This window comes from Motacilla alba, chromosome 5 (genome assembly GCF_015832195.1).
Source record: "Motacilla alba alba isolate MOTALB_02 chromosome 5, Motacilla_alba_V1.0_pri, whole genome shotgun sequence".
NCBI lineage: Eukaryota > Metazoa > Chordata > Aves > Passeriformes > Motacillidae > Motacilla > Motacilla alba.
This window is the reverse complement of record NC_052020.1, coordinates 45,245,503-45,266,857: the sequence shown is the minus strand read 5'-3', so window position 1 is coordinate 45,266,857 and position 21,355 is coordinate 45,245,503. Positions and strand designations below refer to the sequence as shown.

The window sequence follows — 21,355 nt, the reverse complement described above, 5'->3', positions numbered from 1 at the left end:
TGACATTCCTGTGGGCAGCTGTCCTGTACAAACTTTTGTGGGTGAAGCCTACCATAATCACATCTGATCAAGATCACTGTTACCATGTTCCTATGGTTCTGGTATGGATATTCCTCAAAGTGTAACAAAAAACTTCCCACATAAAGTGTGTCTTTTCATCAGTAACAAAGACTTTGAGTGTAAGAGAAGGCTTAACTTCAACCAAAGGATGATACAAACGCTAATTACCTGACAAAAGCTAATATTCTCATAAGGCCGTGCTTGTGCAATTAGTTCAGCTTTGGATTCTCTCTTCTCGCCATGAACTATCAGCAATGGCTTCTTCCTTAAACAAAAGGAGATTACCATTAAAACACCAAGAGAATCAGCAATTAGCCTAAACCATTCCTTCATGTAGCTATGATATCTGGCCCCTAAATCTGACAGTCCAGCAGAAAGATGGCACTGAAATCAATATGCCTTATTAACTAACTCAAAATAGCAGTAACTACAACAGAACCTCTGAAGAATAGACACTGGAAAATTGTAACAGGAAAAAAAAAAAAGGGAAACAGGAAGTGTGGAGTAAAGCAGGCACCAAAATAAAAACTCTTAATACAAGATCATTAAAGAATCTCACTCCCTAGAGCTCGAAACAGACGAATGTGAGCTCTCAAAAGCACTGATATATATATATATATATATATATATATATATATATATATATATATATATATATAATGTGGACCTAAAACAATTTAGTAATTATTATCTTACAGAGAGGGTGGAACACTGAGAGGGAAAAGGAGAAGGTCTATTTTGGCAGTAATTTGGTGTTCACTTCCTAAAACTAAACTTCTGGTCCTGCCAACCAGATCTAATCCACAGGAAGGTGTGTTGCCCCCCTGGGGTCCACTAAGAGACTAGACCACCAAGAAAACTCAGCAACAAGACTGCAGACAAGCGAGAGGGACCTCAAGGCCTTGGGACAACTGGTCAAGACATCTGGAGCACAAGCTGTGTTCTCTTCTCTCCTGCCAGTTACAGGGAATGATGGGACAGGATGGAGATAACTGCACAGAGTAGAAGCAGCCAAATACGTAACTACAAGACAGGACTATGGGCCATCCCTTTGCACTCCCACTGGGATACTGGCACACTCAAATACTTCTATAAAAAGCACCTGCATACCACAGTACAGGGAACAAACAGGAGAAACTGGAGAGCTGTGTGCAGTCACAGGGCTTTGATCTCACTGCAATTACAGAGACATGGCGGGATAGCTCACACAACTAGAATATTGTCATGAAGGGCTACAGGCTGTTTAGGAAAGACAGGAAGGTGCAGTAGTGGAGTCGCCCTCTACATGAGGCAACACTTGGAACATATCAATCAAGATGTTATGGATTAGGATAAAAAAGCAGACAAGTAAGAGTGACACTGTTGTGGGTGTTCGCTGCTTGCCATCTGATCAGCAGGACTAAGTGGATGAGGCTTTCTACAGCACTGCAAGCAGCCTCAGACCCTGGTTCTTGTGGGGGACTAACTATCCTGACATGTGCTGGAGAAGCAACACAGCAGAGCATAAACAATACAGGAAGCTCCTTGAAAGCATTGATGACAGCTTTCTGACACATGTAGTGGAGGGTCCCACAAGGAATGGTGTGCTGCTCAACCCAATGTGGTCCCTTCCAACCTTATCCACTCTGTGATTCCGTGAACTCTGATTCTACTGCACTTCCAGCAAAATGAAAAGAAAAAAGGCACATTATATGCTTACTTCATCTGCAGGAGTTTGCAATTATCAGAAAAGAAATTTCAGGAATTTCAATCAAACAAGATCTGCTTTCATGACAATAACCATCAATTTACTGTATCATATCCATGAAATCATCCTAATCCTTTCCACACAGTTTTCTGGTGCCCTTCCTACATTCTTCTCTTCTCTCTTGCACTATTTGGTTCTTGACTCAGTAAACTGTATGGCAAAAAGCTTCTTGTTCCATCTTCACAGGTCATCTACTTCCATGTCTTTGAGGCCTACAATGGGACCTCCTCAGCGTTAACTAATAACAATCAGAAACCAGCTATCCTGAACTCTGACTACTTTGCAGTCTAGAAAAGGGTAAAGAAATCAAAGAACTATAGCTGTGGAATAAGAGAAGAAAGAAAACTATAAGTCTGTGCATATCAAATTGGTAACAATCATCTGCACTGCAAAGAAGTGTTTAACATTCAATTATAATGGGACCTTGTATGAACAGAAATGATCTGGAAATTTCATCATTTCACCTTTGTAAAATAAACATACCTGAATTCCTGCGGGTACTGTCTTACAAGCCATCCAATATCTATACAGTAGTTAAACTTGTATGTAAGAAAAAGAAAACAGACTCATTAACAAGAAAAAAACAACTATATCAATGAACTACAGCCAAAAAGCTTTTTATGTTCATCACACATTACTATGTACCTCATATATAGCATATTCTAAAAACAGGTGCATTTTTGGCTTTTATATCCTTTCTTTCATTCCTCTTTAACAATTCAAGAATGAATTTAAGTTTCTCAAAAGTGGGCATTAGTACTCATAAAATTTACCATCCAGGAAAAAAAGAATCACATGCACATAATGTAAAAGCTTAAGTTCAAGGATCATCTCTTTGCCATGTGTTTATATCATGAATGATAGCAAAACTTCTAGGCAATAACAAAGACATTATTCCTAGATTGCAAGGCATTCTTTCTTTCAAAGAACCTCATTTGAACATAAATACATGCTTCTCAGTTGTACTTTCCTCAAAACAGGAGAAAGTAGTCTTATAACTGCCTGAATTCTACAGCAAAACATAGGATGGTGTTTATATTTCAATAAATTGTTCAACAGTTGAAAACATTTAATATCAGCTACATGGCACAAGCGTGGATTATCAAGTTTAAGATTAATGAAGTAAAACAAGCAAGTGAAATCAGTCTGGCAAACAGGAAACTCACCTGGGCAGAAGATATGAGAGTTCCAAAAAGAGGAGACAAAATATCTATTAAAAATATTAAAGCATAAATAAATAAAAAAGACTTCAAGTAAACATACAGCATCTTGAACAGCTTGATAATTACCACAGCACAAGGGCCAGATTGTTCACAGACCTGGTGTAACAGAGGCATTCACAAGTTTACTGTTCCAAGTATTCAAGTCATTGATTCTCCTGTGAATCATTTAGGATCATATGCTTACAAAAATTAATAATCCTCTCAAAGAAGAAAAGTTTTAAAAGCTTAGGAAAAGTCCACCACCATTTTGAGAAAGGGACATTAAACTACTCACTCCCCTGTTGAGTAGGCTTGAAGAACTGAGGAAGGGTAGCAGCAATAAGGGCTCATTAATTTGCTTATTTAATGCTTATTTATTTGCTGCAGACTGATTGTGGGATATGTGTATCCACAGTTCAATCACAGCAACACAGAAAACTAATCCAACTGGGGATTTATAACCTCAACAACTGAAGCACAGAACCAACTTGAAAACACCCTACAAGTAATTTCCAAGATGTGCAAATTATGAAATGCCCTAGCTCTACAGAAATCTGTCTTAGCAGGTTAAATAAACAAAGAATACTGCCTGTCTACCAGCTCCACTAACTAAATCACCTAGCAGGACTCCCAAGAGAGGACAGGCCAAAAGCCACAAATTCACAAAGCATATAAAAACATCCTAGAGTAAAGCAACTGAAGTCTCTGACACCTGCTTGTGCTAATAGGCATGAGGTCGAGGAAAAGTTCCACCCTAATTGTATATATAAGTCTTGAGTAATTTCTAGTACCTCAAAGAACTACATTTTTTTCTGCCTTTTTCTGTTGTATTTCTGTTCACAATTCTCTTATTAATACTTGTTTCTTATTTTGTCTTGCAATGCATAAGATTTTATTTCTAACTACAGAGATGTTTACAGATACAGAAAGCTCTTTCACCTTACATCACACGACAACTAACAGTGTGCTCCTGAAGCATCAGTACAGTACACCAAAGACTCCACTCCATCTTGACTGATGGACAGCTCTCTGCCAGCTGAATTTAAACAGATCCATCAACCCCAGACACAGAACTTCAGAAGTACTCCATCTAGTAATAGTGAATTACTAGGTCCAAACCACTCAGCAGCACAAAAGCAAGTGCAAACAACTACTCAGAGAGTTATGCACCCAGGAAAAGCACCCCTTAAAGTGCCACAGGTGGTTTTCCCCAGACTAGCTCACAAGGAAAGCAGCAATAAGAAACAGCGTGACTTGCTTGCCTTGGCTGAATACATATTAGATTTCTGCAGCCTAATTCAAGTAACAACAAAGTACCAGCAGATAACGTTTTATACACTATACTTCTAAAAGAGAAAGGTCCAGATAACAGAACCAATTTCTACAAACCTGCACATTTAGAATATGAAACCTCAGCAACACCAAGAAATATCTGCATTTAAAAACACCCACAAAATAAAAACAAGCATTCTCTTGCTTTCTCCCAAAAGCCCTCTTCTAGTAGAAGCCACTTGTTCACCTTTTATGTGCAGGGCTCCAGAATTATAGTTCTGTTCAATTCCACTGACTTTAGTGAGAAAAAACCTGAAAGGATTGCCTCCAGTCACCAAATCCCAGATATCTTGGGCTTCACTGGGTGTTACATTATACTCCTCTTCTTTCAGATTCTCTGAGAGTTTGTCATCTTTGCAAAGATTCAAAGGATGCTCTTTGGACACATCATGTTTCTCTTCTTTCACTGTTTCTTTGTGGACGTGCTTTTGCCGATCTTCAGGCTCTTCATCACTACTAGAAAGACACCAACCTGAGCTTTCTTGGCTTGGTCTCTGTTTTACTGCTGGAGGTGCTTCTGCAGAAAGACTTTTATCAGTGAGCTTCAGGGGAGAAGCTTTTCTCTTGTGAGCAGCTTTCCTAGCATCAGAGCATGGATATTGTGGTCCACTTGTTCCACCACACGCAGCATCCGACAGTGAAGATGTACATGGTTTTTCACCGTCAGAATTTTCCTCGGCACTTTCATCACTGCTAGATACTGTCCATTTACCATGTGCGCCTTCCTGAAGCATGTTCCTAGGAAAACACCAAACAAAAATTGTCTGTTTGTCTCCCTTCCTAGCTCACATTTGTTTATTACTAAAGACCTGTGCTTTGATAATCGGCAGAAGCTCCGGGAAATTCCACAGCGTACAAGGCTTGTTTCTGCGCCCGGGAAACAAAGAAACACGTGCAATGGGGGCAACCATCAAACGGGAAGCAGCAAATGTGAACACCTGCACACGGAAAATGGGCTAAGATAGAGGCACCTATAGGAAAGCATTCTAAAAATCAGAGGTGTGATCTGCACATTTCCCCAAGGCTGAGTGATCCAGCGCGCCCAGCTGAGCGGATCCAGGAGCAAGGGGCCCAGCCGGGGCGGCGCTTTCCGGCAGCCCCCGCGGGAACACCCCGGGACCGCGGCCTTCCTCCGTCACCCCCGTGCCCCCAGCGAGCCCCTCCGCCGCGCCTTCCCCCTAAACCCCGGCGGCAGAACCCGGCCGCCGCCGCCCTCACCGCGCCAAGGGCCGGGCGACCACGACCGCGGCTCCCGCTGCCGCCTCACAGCGAAAGCAGCGCCCGCGGCCGGGGGAGGCGCCGCGCGGGCCACGGCACTAAAGAGCCACGGCAGGCACTCGGGGCCTCAGCCCGCCTTACCCGCGGCCAGCACTCAACTCACTCACTCACTCACTCACCGGCCCGCCGCCCGCCCTACCCTCGGCCAGCACTCACTCACTCACTCACTCATTCACTCACTCAGTCACCGGCCCGTCGCCCGCCCTGCCCGCGGCCAGCACTCACTCACTCCCCGTCCCGCCGCCCGGCCGGCAGCGCCCGCGATGCGGAGCGAGAGCAGGCCCAGGCCCGGGCCCGCCCTCTCCGGCGCAGCCCCGCCCCCGCCCGGTGGCGCGCGGCCGCCGTGAGGCGGTCAGGCGGCGGCGGGGGCTGCGCCGGCGAAGCGGGCGCGTCTCAGGGAGCTGAATTATTCTAACGGCCCTTCATTGGACCTTAATGTTAGTTATGGGCAGGTGCGGAATTTGCATAATGGTTCGTTCGGCGCGGTGTTAATTACTGTGTCTGAAGTGCCCCGCTAATGAGATAAGTGCGTGAGGACTTCGGGAAGGAGAGGGGGCAAAGCAGGTGTAAAATTAATCAAAGGAGGAGCGCGGCCGCATCAAAGCGCGCTTCGGCTGCTGCGCTGAACTGAGCGCTCGGCTCTCGTTCCTCTAATTTACTGTAAGCTTGTGGCTGCAGTTAACAAATTCTGGAAGTGCCAACACGCGATGAAAACGGCAGGCTCCTCTTAGAAAAGCTTTCCTGAAAATTCAGCTGGTTTGTGGAATTTTCTCAGTACTTGTCCGCAGAGTTGTGTATAGCGGTTTTCCCTGAAATCCTCTGTGGACAAACCCTTCGCTACTGTAAGATGTGATACTGTGTTTTCAGCCCTTGCTGAAGGTGTTCTGTGGGAAGAGCTCTTAGGAGCGCTGGATGGTTTCCTATGTTGTATGTGTAGTCTCTTCTCCAAGTATAGGCTCTGGAAATGCTTTTTTTTTTTTTTTTACAAGTACCTCAGAAAATTTAATGGCTTCTGACTACGCTTTCATCACACTCTCTCCTCATAGTTCCTGTCGGTATGGTGACTTAACTGAGAATTAAAGATATCTGGCATTTTTCAAGAAAAAAGGTAGAGGCAAATTTCTTGTGATTTGTTTCCTAGAAGTCTGAGCTATGTATTCTAAGTTTGCAAAAAGCTTTTTCATTGTAAGCACATAAAATGTAGCAGTATGAAAAATTTTATTTTGACCTAAAAATCCCAAACTCGATGGACTCACCCATTAGCAATATTTCTGGAAGAGAGTAGACGAATAGAGGTGATTCAATAAGTGCTTCTTTTGTTTTTCCTGTAACAGTTACACAAAATAAAAAATCCTGGGTTAGGTTTCTTGGTTTTTAATGCAAATCACTTTCTTTCAGTAGGTTTTTGAACTGTGCAATGAAGATAGTAAAGGCTATTTAAGCAGAGAAGACTCTACAGTTGGTCTAGTAATGTTTTTTTTTTTTGCTAGAAACCCTCAAAGATATATACTTTTTCATTATGTTCTGAAGATCCAGCTTATAGATGTCTCGCTGTTTAGAACATTGGCGTACACCAATTGGAGTGGATTGCTGTAGGTGTGGTAAACAGAAATACCCACAAATCCTAAAAGTCATTTTCTAATTTCTGCATATTCATTCCAAAAGAAAATAGTCAAACCCCTGGCTTTTCTGTTGAAGACTGTGATGAGTAGAAGGTTGTATTGTATTTCATATGTGTACAAGACATATAAAGTAAGTGACCTACTGAGCTTGTTATTGGTGTTTATTAGTGGTACATTCAATTCTTTATTCAGCGGTTTCAGTAAATGTGAAACTGCTACATCGCCCAGTAATGAGTGTGTGTTCTCAAAAATATATCTGGTTTTAGTTTCGGGTAATAGCTGGGCATTTTTAGCCATGACTTCTCAAATGTAAATCTACAGCTCTATAGAAATCTTATGAATAGAAAAATTGAGAGAAATAATGTGTTTCCACACTTACAGGAAAATACAGGAGATATTGTATGGCTTGGTGTAGTTTTAGAAGTCATATTTTTATTCAAATAAGTACAGGTGAATTTAAAAAGACTATGAAGAACACAAAAGATTTCTGAATACACACACTGTGTCTGTGAGTCTGTCTTTCTCATGCCATGTCAATAAATGAGACCAATCTACTATAAAGTGTATTATATATATAAAGTATAGAAAGGCTGAATCATCTTTCTTCTCCAACTTGAGCAATCTTCTTCCCTAATGACCACTTGCAACTAATTATTGTTATTTTTAAATTAAACACATATTTTAGAAAAACTTTCTTGATGAGGTCGTGAATAAAATTGTGTCTATGATAATTTAGAGTAAAACCCACAAAAATATATATTTTAGTAAACCATGAAAGGTAGTAATTTCTGATGCATTTCAGCTATGGGTAAACATTTTCTCAATGAACTGTGGCCAGATCTAAAAATTCTTAAGGCTTCTAACGTGAGTCCTAACTGCTGAATTATGAATCTCAAAATGCTCAGCTTCATCCTTATCTATCTTCTCCTAGCTATTTTTACCATATAAAAATTAAGTGTTCTGTCAAATTCCCTGGATGTTTCTTCCAGCAGGAGTACTCAAAATATGCTTAGGGCATTTAAACAAGAGCAGGCTCTGTATGTGAGTTGCTGATGGCATCTCCTTGGAAAGGGAATACAAGTAGAGGACTCCTGGGAAGACAGAAGATGCAGGTTTAGTTATTTCTTCCTGAAAAGGTGCCAAGTCACACCTGCTGTGGCTTTAGGCACTACTGTGACCATTTGGTCTGTGCAGCTGCACAAAAATTAATTAAGAAACCTTTGTTCTAGGGCTGATTCTGCCATCTATGGTGGTTTTGCTAGCTCCTTAAGTGGCCCCAATTCCAGCAGCTGTTGCCCTTTACCCAATTACTGCTCGTTGTGAAGATCCCTAAAAGGTCCCTGGGGAGGCAGATACTTTTCTTTTTGTGGCTTCTGCTAGTGTGCATTAGCTAAGGTTTGTAGCACAGCCACATGTTTTGCTTTTGTGGATGACTAAGTCCTGAGTGCGTTCTTTTCAGCATATGTGTGGTTGTTAATCTGGTTCTGAGAAACGCAACTTTCTCTGTGCACCGGGGAGGAACCAAATGTAGGTGCTGCAATATTAAAAGTTGATTGCTAGGATTCAGTTCTTGAGCATTTTATTGTTTTGTTGTCAAAATTCACAAAATCCTAGACTATAGGAACAGCTCTTCTAATTTTTTGGAATCGATTAAGAACGGCCCTGGCACGGAGAGTCCTTCTAATTGCTTTTGCAAGACATAGTGCACATACATTATTTCTTCAAGTGAAACTGTTTTTCAGCTGCACTGCATACTAACATAGTACTTTCAGTAGAAATGGCAATTGCTTAGCGTCATCAACTGCAGTCAAGCAACTGAATTTTTAGTAAATTGTTGCTGCATTTTTTTTTGGTCACGTTTGCATTTTTTCTATAAATTGAAAGTAATGCTAACTTTACCCACTAGGTGTCACGAATGAACTCTTCCTTGGAAAAGGTGGGCTCTAAGAATTTGAATCACATTCCTACTCCGCTTGATTTTTCTAAATAATTTTGTTATAGCAATGCTTTATTGTGAGTAAAATGCTATTTTAGTGTGGTTATTAATAGAAATTTTGAACTTTATGTAATTTTAATGTTTAAAATTAAACCTTCTGAGGCAAATAACTAGGAAAAATGTAAGCAGAGATTAAACTCATTGTTGAACTGATACAGTATGTATATCTGGATATAAATACTGTTATTTCTGGGAACTAGCAACGTTGTAGGAATCATGTCTATGTGGCTTTTGTTTTTTCATTCTCTGACAGTTTGGTTCAATGATCCTCTTTTCCCCAAAATTATTTGAAGTCATCTAAAATGCTCTTATATTTCAGCAACCATTCAGCTAACTAGCTGCTAGCATTTAATCTTCCAAACGAAAAGGGGACTGCAGGAATTGTAGTCATTGAAATGCATCCTTTCCCAAGCTGAAGATTCCTTTCTGGTACTGTTACATTTAGATCTAACTCAAAGCAGTCTCTGCAGTGTTCCTGGGAGGCCAGGCCCCAATATCCAGTGTTTTCCTTGGCCCAAGGCTGTACCTTCACAGGAAGACACCAGCCGGTCGACAGCTGCTGCTGAACAAGATGCCAGCAGCAGGACACCCTGACATCCAGAGTAGAGAAGGGCAGTCTGAGCTCAAGGCTGCTTCCAACTACTCTCCTGGCGCATCTTATCAAAGCTTTCTAGACAGGACTCCCTGGTCTGTTTGTATATCTGACATGGTCGTGGGGGAAATGTTGCAGGCATGGTGGAACATGCAGCCTTAGCTGAAGTGGTCTCATCATGTTTGGCTTGTCCTTTTTCCAGAGAGGTATCAGCTTAGGTAGCTCTGGAATCTGCTCGCATCCCCTCAGGTGGCTGTCTCAGTGCTGCAGCTATGTGCAGTCTTGTACTCTGATAACACACATGTAAGAGTTTAGACTCGTGAGCACTCAGTCATGTCAAAAACTGATATAAATAAAGCTCAAAGTGGACCTCTCTGCTTTATTTGTCTACATACTCCCTTTCTGTTCCTTACATTGTTTAAAGCTGTTTTGCAGGGATCTCTTGGTCACCTCCTAAATAAGTTCTGGAAAATCTTTTATTTATTGTTTTCATCATGTAATTTAGTTTATTGCTTTGTACTATTAATGAATCCTGGTAACACACTAGTATTAGTGAATCTTGGAAATTTGCTAATCAATGTGTAAGTATCACTCCAGTGTTCCTGTCAGGTAAAGCTGTTAGGTAAGAACCTGCTGAAAGACACTAAGGGAAATATATAGTGCATAAAATACGGTGGGTTTCAGAAAAGCTGTAGAAGCCTAAATGATGCGAATATTTTTTGCATTTCCTCTTTGTTTTTCTATATTTTTATTGAAGTTTTTTTAGACAGATTTACCAAATTAATTTTGATCCAGCTAGTCTTCAGTAAATATGGTTTCCAATCTGAATATTAAACCAGGAATTTCTTTAATTGTTTAGAGGAAATAACAGATGTGGGTGCCAATGCTCCAGAAGTTAGATTTGAATATTACAATTCCTTTGAGTACGAAGAACTCAAATTTCTATTAAGTTAAGCATCTTTGTTTAAACGTACTGAGTTTGAGATTTTGATATTGATTAGGACTCTATTAGGACTACATGTATACTTCTTTTTTGGATAAAAAGGTGGGTTTATTTTAATTAGAATAAAATATTTTTTTACTTAAATGCCGTAGCTGCTACTATTGTATGATATGTCCTAATCACACAGCTGGTGAAGGGTCTGGAGAGTCAGTCATAGGAGGAATATCTGAGGGATCTGGGGTTGTTTAGCCTGGAGAAGAGAAAGCTCAGGGGAGACCTTATCATTCTCTACAGCCACCTGAAAGGAGGTGGGGGTCAGTCTCTTCTCCCAACAACCGGCAAGAGTCCAAGAGGAAATGGCCTCAAGTTGCACCAGAGGAGGTTTAGACTGGATATTAGGAAAAATTCCTTCACCAAAAGGTCTGTGAAGCATTGGGACAGAAGCCTGGGGAAGTGGTGGAGGTTCTGGAGGTATTTAACATACGTATAGATGCAGTACTTAGGGACATGGTTTGGTGGTGAACAAGGCAGTGCTGAGTTGACAGTTGGTCTAAAAGATCTTAAGGGTCTTTCCCAACCTAAATGGTGCTGATTCTAATCTTTGATTCTGTAAATGAGCTGACCATGGCTATTAAAGAGATTTCATACAGTTTTGTAATACTTTAAGTGCTTCTATGTTAGTTTAGCTTGAACTTATTCTTGCCACTCAGAGTGGCATTTCTTAATAGCAACATTATATTCATTAATGACAGAAAAGTATTTAGTAATTTTTAGTGTTCCAGCTGATAAGTGATGAAAATTTTTATGAGTTTCTTGGTAATGATACACCATTAACTTGGGAACATACTGGAGTCTTGCACCACAATTCAATAAATAAGCTTCTAATTTATGGTCCTGCTTCGGTTTTGTTGTCCTTGACACTACCAGTTTACACTCAAACTTCTGTTTTTTGGGGTCATGTGGCAAGTCTTATTGGATAAATTATTCATATAAAAAAATGAAGTTGCAAAAAACTGACATTACTTTTGTAGCTAAATTCTGTCTTCCCTTTTACCACATGGCTCCACAGGTATTTATATCAATATATTTGAAAGACATTATGGAAGCTGATTCTGTTTATGATGCTAGAACACGTGCTCGTTAAGCCACACCCTTTCTTGTAAATCTTTAATTTAGGCATCAAATACAAAATAAAGATTGTATGATTTGGGATTTTTTTTCCAAGAGAAAAAGCACATGAATGTCTGAACCAGAAATAGTGAAGTAAGATAAAAAGATGGATCATGGATTTGTTAATACCTAATGGCTTTTATTTTTAAGATGTCCTTTTTGTGTGTTGACATAGCTTTGCAGCCTGTTCTAGTAGCATGTGAATCGGCAGCTCTCCAAATCAATGAATAGGCGGGACTCTATTATAGGAGTCATTCTATAAAAGGAAAATTGTATACTGTAATTTTCTGGGCTCTTATGTTACTATGAAAGAGAAGGAATAAATGGTTGGAAAGCTTATACTGCTTTTTTATAATTTCACTTCCATAGTTATCCAATTGAATGGAAAGCTGCTCATGCAGGCAAGTTCAGCATGTTTGGGCAACCTCTGTTATTATAGAAATGGTGCATGTACAGAACCCAGCAGTTGAAAGCAGCAAGACAGTGTAATCCTGGAAACTGAGATGGTAATGGTTCTTAATATACGATTTTCCAAGAAGAGGTGAGCAAAAAGGCACCAGAAATCTGTACACTGGTACACAGATTTGAATTGAAACAGCAGGTGGAGCTGAAGGAGTTGTGCTTTTGAACCACTGCAGAAAGAAGAGAATATGAATGAATCAAAGAAAAAGAAGTGCAGAGCTTTTGTTATGTTACTAGATAAAGGAAAAATTCCTGTAGGATACAGTCATCTTCTCAAGAAAACTAATTTGTTTAAAATGAACATAAGTCATGTATCAGAAGTTATGAGAAAAGGATATTAATCTGTGTTTACATATTGAGCTGAGGTAGGATCCCTTTTCCAAAAAAGCATCTGCTGAATTTTTGTATCAGGAATTTTGCATGTTTTATAGAGAGGCCTTAACATTTGGGGGTCAGATTTTAGTTTCTTAACTTTTACGTTTTACTTAGAAGAAATTTTACATTTTACTTAGAAGAAATTTTACATTTAGAAGAAATGGTCAATTAAGAGCCTACAAAGTAGATTTTTATTTTAATTTATTTTCTGTTCATTATAAAGGTAAGATAAATGTACAAGTCTTTCATACAGCATACAGAAGGAATAACCAATTCAGTTTCACACTCAATTTTATTATGGTTTTCACAGGAATCTGTAGGTGGGGTTATACATAATTTCAGACTTGGCTTCTGGGAATGATGCCAGATAGATTGTTTATGCAGCATGGATCTTTATCCATGGCATGCAAATGGCTTAGAAAAGTCCAGGGTTCTCTCTAGTGTAAAGAAACATAAGATGGCAGGTAACAAGAAAAAAGTAGAGGTAAACAGAAGTATTATACTGAAGTATAGAAAATATGTGAGAAAAATTTTAATATATGGAAATGTTTTTATGATTATTCTCTACCTTTGAAGGTTATTATTGCAGTTTTATTTTTATTTATAGAATTAAAACTATTGATAATCAGTAGACCTTAGTCGTACATATTTTTAAGGAGGAAAATGAAACTGGCTTTTTTTTTTTTTTTTTTTTGGCAGGGAGATTTATTTAATTTGCATTTTTCTAGGTCCCTTATTTTAAAAGTTTGTTAAATCTTATGAGCTCAGTGAACATTTCACAGTTATATAGTAATGAAGCAGGTAAATGTTTACAGTTCTTGATATGCAACATAAGGATTTTTCTTCTTAATATTTGAAATATTAATTCTGAAGCAATTAAGCAAAACAGAACACCTGAAGGAAATAAAAAGACGAGTTGTCCTGGATGCAGCAAAGTTAAATCATGCAGTGCTAGACCAATAAAGATGGTGTTGATGTGACTGTGAGTAAAGTCGGGGTCAGAGGACTGCGGTGTTCTAGACTGTAGCTCTGCTGTGGTAGCTCCTCCAGCTGTTAAAGGAAATCTCTGGCCATTCACCTCTCCTATTTGCTGTACTGCCTCTCATTGTGTCTCTATGACTCATATTTCCCCACTCATTTATGCCACAAGTTTTACCAATTTCCTTGGTTGTTGCTATAGATTTTTTTACTTCTCATAACAGACCAAGGAAGGGAAATCAAAGGAGCGAGAGGTTTTTTTCTCATTCTAGTTGGGAAGTAGATGTGGAGATTCTTTCTCATTCCTGTTAAACAACAGAGGATGTCCCATCACCAAATTGAAAAAGGGAAAACTTTATCAGGAACCTCTGAGCTGATGGATTTTCAGATCCTCTGCCTTTTTCTTCCTGATCTCAGACAGGACTATGGTCCTTAAAAAGAGGGAAAGTGAAACATATGGCAGATCAGATGTTGGGATGATCTGATAAGCATGCATTCAGCTTTTTGCCATGAACTAAAAGTAGCTTTTCAAGTGTTATTTTTAGTGGGTTATTTCAAAGGACTTAACTGTTTCAAGCACTGTGCTTCTGTTTGCCTTGCTATCTGCTGCACACAGTCGACAGTAGCCTTGTTTGAGATGCTTTATTTTCCAGATGAGTCTGGAAGTGAATTCATAACCTAAGTGATTCATCAGCTGATATTGCTCTGATATAATGCATTCAGCAGGATTAAACTGAAATAATAATTTGAATAAGTGGATTGTAACATTTGTGAAAAAAAATTTGAAACACAGTGTTCAAAATATCTAAGTTGTCAATGAAAATGGTAGATTTGAAAAGTAATTTTGAATATCTTATAGTCTATACTTTCAAAGCCTTGAAAATTTGAAATTTTCAATTTTTTCAGTTTTTCAAAATGTCTACTAGTAAAATGAAAACTTAAATAAGAGAGTTGTAGATGTAGGCACATTACTTTTGAAGAATTCACACTGGCAAAAGGGAATAGTCAGTATAAAATCTGTTTTAGATTGTTCATCTTTATATAGTTGCCTTTGAAAACATTTTTCTAATGCAGTAACTTAGAGTGTATCATCACTTCAAAACTGGGAATTGATTAGCTTACATGCAAACATTGTATTAAGTAGTTTTAAAAAACACCCTAATTTACATTATTTTTCTCTTGCCTATTCTTGATCTAAAAGATAGAGGATTTTTGCCTTTTGAAGACTTCAAGAGAGCTTTCAATTCTGTTTCTTCTAAGTTATCTGAAAAAGTCATATTTGAAGCCACCAGGTAAGGTTAACAAATTGATCCATATTCCTGGATAGCAGTCTTTTTGTTGTTTCAGTTAATTGAAATTATTAGATTATATTATGCAGCTGAAGATAAAAGCTTCAGCACCCCATTACTGTTTCAGTGCCTTTATTAATAAAGATATACACAAATTAATGAGTAAATAAGGTAATAATATAAGTTTTATAAATAATATTTTAAAAACAATAAATAATAAACAACAGGTACAGAAGGTAATTTGTTGCCTGTACTGTTTCTTAAGAAGCTTAAAACTAATTGCTTTTACATTTTCCCCCTCTAATCAAGAAATCTGTGTTCAAGAGCTGTCTCAAAAAATTTAGTTAAACAGGAGTGCATATTGCAATGTATTAGTGGTGAGATTTCTTGCAAGGTGAGATTGGCTCAGAAGTCTGGATGTTGAGCTTTATGGAAGGAAGCAGAGCTAAGACTTTTGTCCTAAATTGATCTGTACAATTGGATTAAGACTGTATGAAAAGAAAGCCATGAGAAATATTTTGGTCACAGATATTTGTGAGAAATTTCATGTATTTGTGACACAGAATCTATAGTACAATAGATTGTTGTAACAAATGAAGCATATATATTTTCACATTTCTTATTCTCCCCTCTTTTTACCAGAGAGATCAAAATTAAATTTTGGGACTGAACATAATTTAAAAATATTTATGTTAAGTAAAATAATGCACAACTCTTAGAAGATATTTCGAGTTTTTTAATGTGATGACTGACCAAATGTGAGTTCTAAATTTATCTGTGTATTAGCAATTAATACAGCACAAAGGAATCAGGTCTGTAGAGCAAGAAGTTTATGATGGGGACCCAATATCTTTATTGAGGGAGTTACTTGGCCTAATTCTAGTCTGGTCAACAGACTGAATGATCCCTAGAAGGTGGAGTCCTTTGGGTGCATGCCAGGAGCATATCCTTTAGTTTAATTTCATCTAGAATAAATGCAGTTTGCATACTGTGAGCACTGTGATGTTCCCAATATTACAGTCAGTGATGAAGACAGGGGAATTCAACAGTCAAAAGCATTCTGAGTCTAAAGTAAAACATAGGTAAATATTGAGACAAGGGGGAAAAGTTTAATTTGTATATTCAGAGCTCTGTGATATTGTTAAATGAAAAGGGTTTTTTATGTTTATTTATCAAATTTTCTCTTTGGTGGAAATGCTGTTTTCAGACTGGTTCCTTTAATTTGGACTGCATTGTTGCATGCATTATTTTCTTATACTTTAAGTAAAATGTTGCAGAATAAGTGAAGTCTGTGTCTAGTGTCACAAAGGCAAGAACAGAGGGAAGGTAGAAAAAGAGTTAAAGGCACATTCATGATACTTAGCTTGTCTACTTACCATACAGAGCAGGGAATTTTATGCTGTGGAATGTAATTCTCAACATATTCTGAGATGTAAAATTGAAAACAAGTGTATTCGAGCTATGCAGAACACAAGGAAGGAATAATACCAGTAATTGATTTGCATGAGGAGTGAAGGGCCCCATCAGAGACATTTAGCTTTCAGAGAAAGTAGAGTTGATTTGTAGGTATGCAAAATGCTCATAATAAGGGCATATATACATGTTGAACTAATTTTAACAAACTTGCAGCTTGAAAATGGAATACTTTTATTTATCATTCATATTTAATATAAAAAATCTTTAAATGTTCAATATGATGTAGCAAGAAAGAATAATGGATTATTCTGCATTATTCTTCTAACCTACCTGTACTGAGCATTTATGCTCGAAGTCATTATATGGCTACAAAGGAGACCCACTTGATACTTTAAACCAGTATTTATCTTTACTGTATACTAAAATCTTAGCAATCTAATTAAAGAATTATTTTTAGTCCTGATTTAATAATTGCAAAAAAAGAAGTATAAAAAAATATTATGCACCAAAATGTCTCGAAGCAGTTGTTATGCGCCTCCTACTACCTATCCCTTTCTCTGTGGTTACTCTCAATCTTCCACTGTCCCTCTCACTCCTCAAGCTGACAGGCTCAAGGCAGGCATGCTAGAGTGAATTACCATTATCTCAACTTCTTCACCAGAAGGAGTGTAATATTCATGTTTTCTAGCATCTACTTTGGGTTATTTAAATATATTTGCCCACCCAGTTTTCACTTTCTTCTGAGGTCTGCAAGCCTACATTACATTCTAATTTCCAATATATGGCACAAACTACATTTTTCAGATATTTGTTCTTTGCCCTGTCACCTATAAAAATATTTTTGTCCAGTTCCTGTGTCTGCATGTCTTTAACTGGCCATAAGTGATTTTTTAGTCTTGGTCTTTCAGTCTTAGCCTGTGCTCTGTACTTTAACATCCCATGCCTTTACTACTCCATATGCATGTCTTTACATCTGCTGTCATGCCAGGCCTATATTTCTCTACATAAATATATAATTTTACATAGAAGAAATTCTTGTTACTACTATCTGTATAAAGCTATGTTTATCCTGTATAAAGTTAAGAACAAATTAGACATAGCCACCTGGTCCTTGAAAGAACTGTTGTAACAGATAAAGTAGAATCTCCAGGGCAGGTCAAACAAGTTCAGACAAAGCCTGAAAAGCCTCAGTCCTTGCAAACTCACTGCAGAGCTTGTGGCCTGTTACTTGGAGTGGCTGTACTAAATTTACTAAAATCTCTTGAGGACCATATCTAATCTCATCTCATAGTGATAAAATAATTCATGTAGATACTCTTTCTCCTCAGGGGTTGTTTTCTTACAAATGTCAGTAATATACTGCACCCAGCTGTTGCTGAAGTTTGGAGAATGTGGACAGGTTTTCAGTTTATATTTGATTGCAATAACTTACTGTAATCTTGCCTGAACAGTAGAGTAACATTTGTTTCTGATCTAATATTGCAGTCATATTCAACAAAATGATCAAGGGTTTATTATACACCTGATGTGCACCTGATTAGAATGCCATTGAACCATGGAAACTCAACGCTCTGGGCACAGGAGTTGTGGAAGAGGCTGCTAAGGTAAATGGTATGCTCTTCCATGGTGGGGTTCTCTGTAATGGGTAAGACACAGAAGAGTTACTTTATGCTAGTGCTGCTGATCTTCATATAGCTGCAAGTATATGAAGTGTGTCAAGTCCTTTGCAACAACTATTTGTGATAAAGGGCCATCTGTAAGTGAACATGTTGTCATTTAAGGTGGGATTCACATTCTTTAAAAACTTCTTTAAGTACTGTTTTCCTTTTTTTATGAATATGAATATGAATGCCATATTTGAATTATATGGTATTATTAATTACATATACTGAAAAAATATTTGTCCTAGCTGTAACATTTGCTCAGAAAAATGTTTTATTTGTATGTTAAAGCCTCAGAGCATGATAATGGGAGTAATAACAGAAGTAAGCTGAAAACCAACCACGTGTAAATGTGGATGAACCTATAAATGATGAAAAATGTCTTACAAACCAAAAGTGGACAGAAAATTCCCATACAGTTTTAAAGCTAGCAAGCATAACTCAGATCTTAAGGAAGAAAAGAAGGCATTCATGATCGGCTTTTTATGCTACTGTGCCTTTAGATTGATAGTATCTCACAGTAGAGGTATATTAGTACTTTTGTATGTATTGGTACTTTCCATACAAAAAAATGACCTAATTGTCTCATTTTTCTTTCATGTAATTATCTAGTAATGAGAAAATAACCTGTTTTTCAGAGCCACCCCATGAAAGAAATCTTATGCTCTTCTATGCAAGTTTGATTTATAGACATGTGCTGCAGAGCACAGTGAATATGAGACATTCATCTTCCTATGGCTAGTTGCTATGGAAACATAGTACACAGTACAATGTCATTCCAGCTCTGGTGATGCCTGCAGTAGTTTATCCCTTTGTTGTTCTTGTTTCTTAAGCAACTGTCTTGCAGCCTTTCATATTATCACATTTCATCACCTATACAAATCTTTTTGCTTATCTCTTGAGGACCGTATCTGATAGAAAAGATTCATTTTTTCTCTACCTATACATGTCAGTGTATTTTTTTTTTCAGTCATGGGTTAAAAGCTTGTCCCATGCCCAAAAATAATATGCCATTGCCCTAACATTGGTAAAAAGAGATGCAGACCAGACTGCACATCAGAATGTAAGGCATCTGTGTCATCATCTTTACTTACCATTTCCTGTCAGGTACTAGAGTTAGGAATTATTTTCTTTAACCAGTATCCCACCTAAGGAAGACAGGAAAATTAATCAGACTGTCCCACCTGTCCTTAGCTGGTATTTGTGAAGTGTACAAAAATCCAACAGCTGTCTCAAAATACCCGCTTTGTTTCACGCTTGTGAGGGAAAAATTGGAGAAGTAAAAGGAGATCCTCATAATTTACCAAAAAAATACTAAGGGTGTTATGGGGAACAAGAGTCAAATTGAATGTTTATTGCATTGAGAGGCTGTACCCCAACACAAGTTCTTTTTTGAGGTAGTATCTGTTTCATAATTCGTTCCACAGGGAACCAACACTTCAATTAAGAGTGTGTGTGTCCCAGGCTCTGTGTAAGTGTGGTGATACTTTGCAAGAAAACTTTATCAGTTAATACCTAAAGATAGATGTATCTTTTGGGGTAGTAGTAGTACTAATGAGTATTGTTTTGCTTTTCCTGTCTCTAACTCTGTTGCCAATTCTGTCATCCAATTACTTAACAACATACTTTGCTATTTGTGGTGGGCTGACCCCAGCCAGTGACTCACTGACTGCCCCCACAGTGGGGCGGGGTAGAGAATCAGAAGAGCGAGAGCAAGAGAACTCGTGGGTTGTGATGAGTGAAGCAAAGCTGAGCATGCAAGCCAAGCAGAATACAGAATTTATTCACTACTTCTCATCAGCAGGCAGATGTTTAGCTGCTTCCTGGAAAGCAGCACAGCTAATCATTACTTTGGGAGATAAACTCTATAACCACAAACTTCCCTTCCTTCCTTGTCTGTTCTCTAAACTTTAATTGCTGAGCATGATGTCAAAGAATCATCGAATGGAAGGGACCTTTAAGCATTGTCTAGTCCAACTCCCCGGACATGGGCAGGGACACCTTCCACTAGACCAGGTTGATCAGAGCCTTGAGCATTTCCAGGTGTGGAGCATCCACAAGTTCTCTGAGCAACCTGTTCCAGTGTCTCACAACCCTCACTGTAAAAACTCTTCCTTGTAGCAGACCCTCTTAATAGTTAAAACTTGCCCCTATCTTGTCACTACTACTGTAGATAAACCTGACACTAAATCATCTTAACAAAAATTTTAAATAGAACTTTTAGCGGTTATAACCCAAGCCTGTCTGTTATCCCAATCCCACAGAAAATTCATTTAAAAATCTGACCCTTTTTTCTTATCACTTTTTCTGAAGAAAATTTTTGCATAAGTACAGGTATGTATTTTTCAAGGTTTGAAAGCAAAACCTAGCATGTGAGTGTTGTACAATGGGCCACACACATTTATCCCTTCTAAATAGTTAATTGGAGCAAAATTACTAAACGAAATAAGTATTCAAATATTTGAAGTTGTTAATTTAAATTAAGTTCATATGTAAATTTAAAATTTGTGCTTTTTCTATTTTTGAGGGTATGTCCAAACAAGTATTTAAAATTATTTTAGCAAATTTAAATAAGTCACTGCTTCCCACCTCTTAGTTGTGACTCCTGCCTTTCACCCTGACCTTCATTGGTCCTTGAGGTTCAGCGTAAATTGTTTTTAAAGAGACCATTCTTATTTAACATGAATCCTTTTTATTTTGTGTTGCTGCAAGTAGGGATATGCATGTGGTCAATTGCCTTAATACATTCATGGTAATACAACTTAGTAAAATATGTTAATGCCATAGGAAATGCTTAGCTGGTCATATCATCAGGACTCTTCTTTCAAGCTACTTTCCTTCATATTCGATAAAACTGTGACATAATAAAACTATTAGAATGTGGCAGCTATAAAATAGACATCAAAGATTTTTTATTTTTTATTGTGATTAACATCTGTGGTAATAGCAGTACACCTGCCAACATGCCTCAAATGTCAGTCAGTTCTTTTAGCAATAGCTTATATTTATTCAGTTTGATGATGTCTTTACAGGGACTACCCACACAGATGTTGATGATTTTTTAATTGCATTGGATGATAGAAACTGGAAAAAAGACTGACCCAACCAAACTCATTTCAAATGAGTTGAACAAAACTATTGAACAGCCATTGGATGACATCAGCTCATGCTCATTTTCATCTGAAGCTGAACCTTTACACTGAATGGAAAATTATTACTTAAGTTCTTTCAG

The 21,355-nt window shown here is 38.1% G+C and overlaps 2 protein-coding genes across 5 annotated transcripts in view; one reads left to right on the top strand and one right to left on the bottom strand.

The window, feature by feature from the left end:
- The window catches only part of TDP1 (tyrosyl-DNA phosphodiesterase 1), a 42,879-nt gene extending 36,946 nt beyond the window's left edge, over window positions 1-5,933 (bottom strand). For 2 of the 4 annotated variants that reach the window (XM_038138787.1, XM_038138791.1), the window contains exons 1-5: window positions 5,808-5,922; window positions 4,529-5,079; window positions 2,974-3,017; window positions 2,291-2,346; window positions 229-325 (exon numbers count right to left, since the gene is read on the bottom strand). In XM_038138787.1, the coding sequence (XP_037994715.1) occupies window positions 229-325; window positions 2,291-2,346; window positions 2,974-3,017; window positions 4,529-5,075 (744 nt within the window). In that variant the 5' untranslated portion in view covers window positions 5,076-5,079; window positions 5,808-5,922. Of the gene's footprint in view, window positions 1-228; window positions 326-2,290; window positions 2,347-2,973; window positions 3,018-4,528; window positions 5,080-5,807 lie in introns of all 4 variants that reach the window. The other 2 variants (XM_038138789.1, XM_038138788.1) reach the window with 2 other exon arrangements.
- Window positions 5,934-6,326: 393 nt separating this feature from the next.
- The window catches only part of EFCAB11 (EF-hand calcium binding domain 11), a 49,455-nt gene continuing 34,426 nt past the window's right edge, over window positions 6,327-21,355 (top strand). The window contains exons 1-4 of the mRNA XM_038139280.1: window positions 6,327-6,335; window positions 7,021-7,086; window positions 10,032-10,035; window positions 14,959-15,049. Of these exons, the coding sequence (XP_037995208.1) occupies window positions 6,327-6,335; window positions 7,021-7,086; window positions 10,032-10,035; window positions 14,959-15,049 (170 nt within the window). The remainder of the gene's footprint in view (window positions 6,336-7,020; window positions 7,087-10,031; window positions 10,036-14,958; window positions 15,050-21,355) is intronic.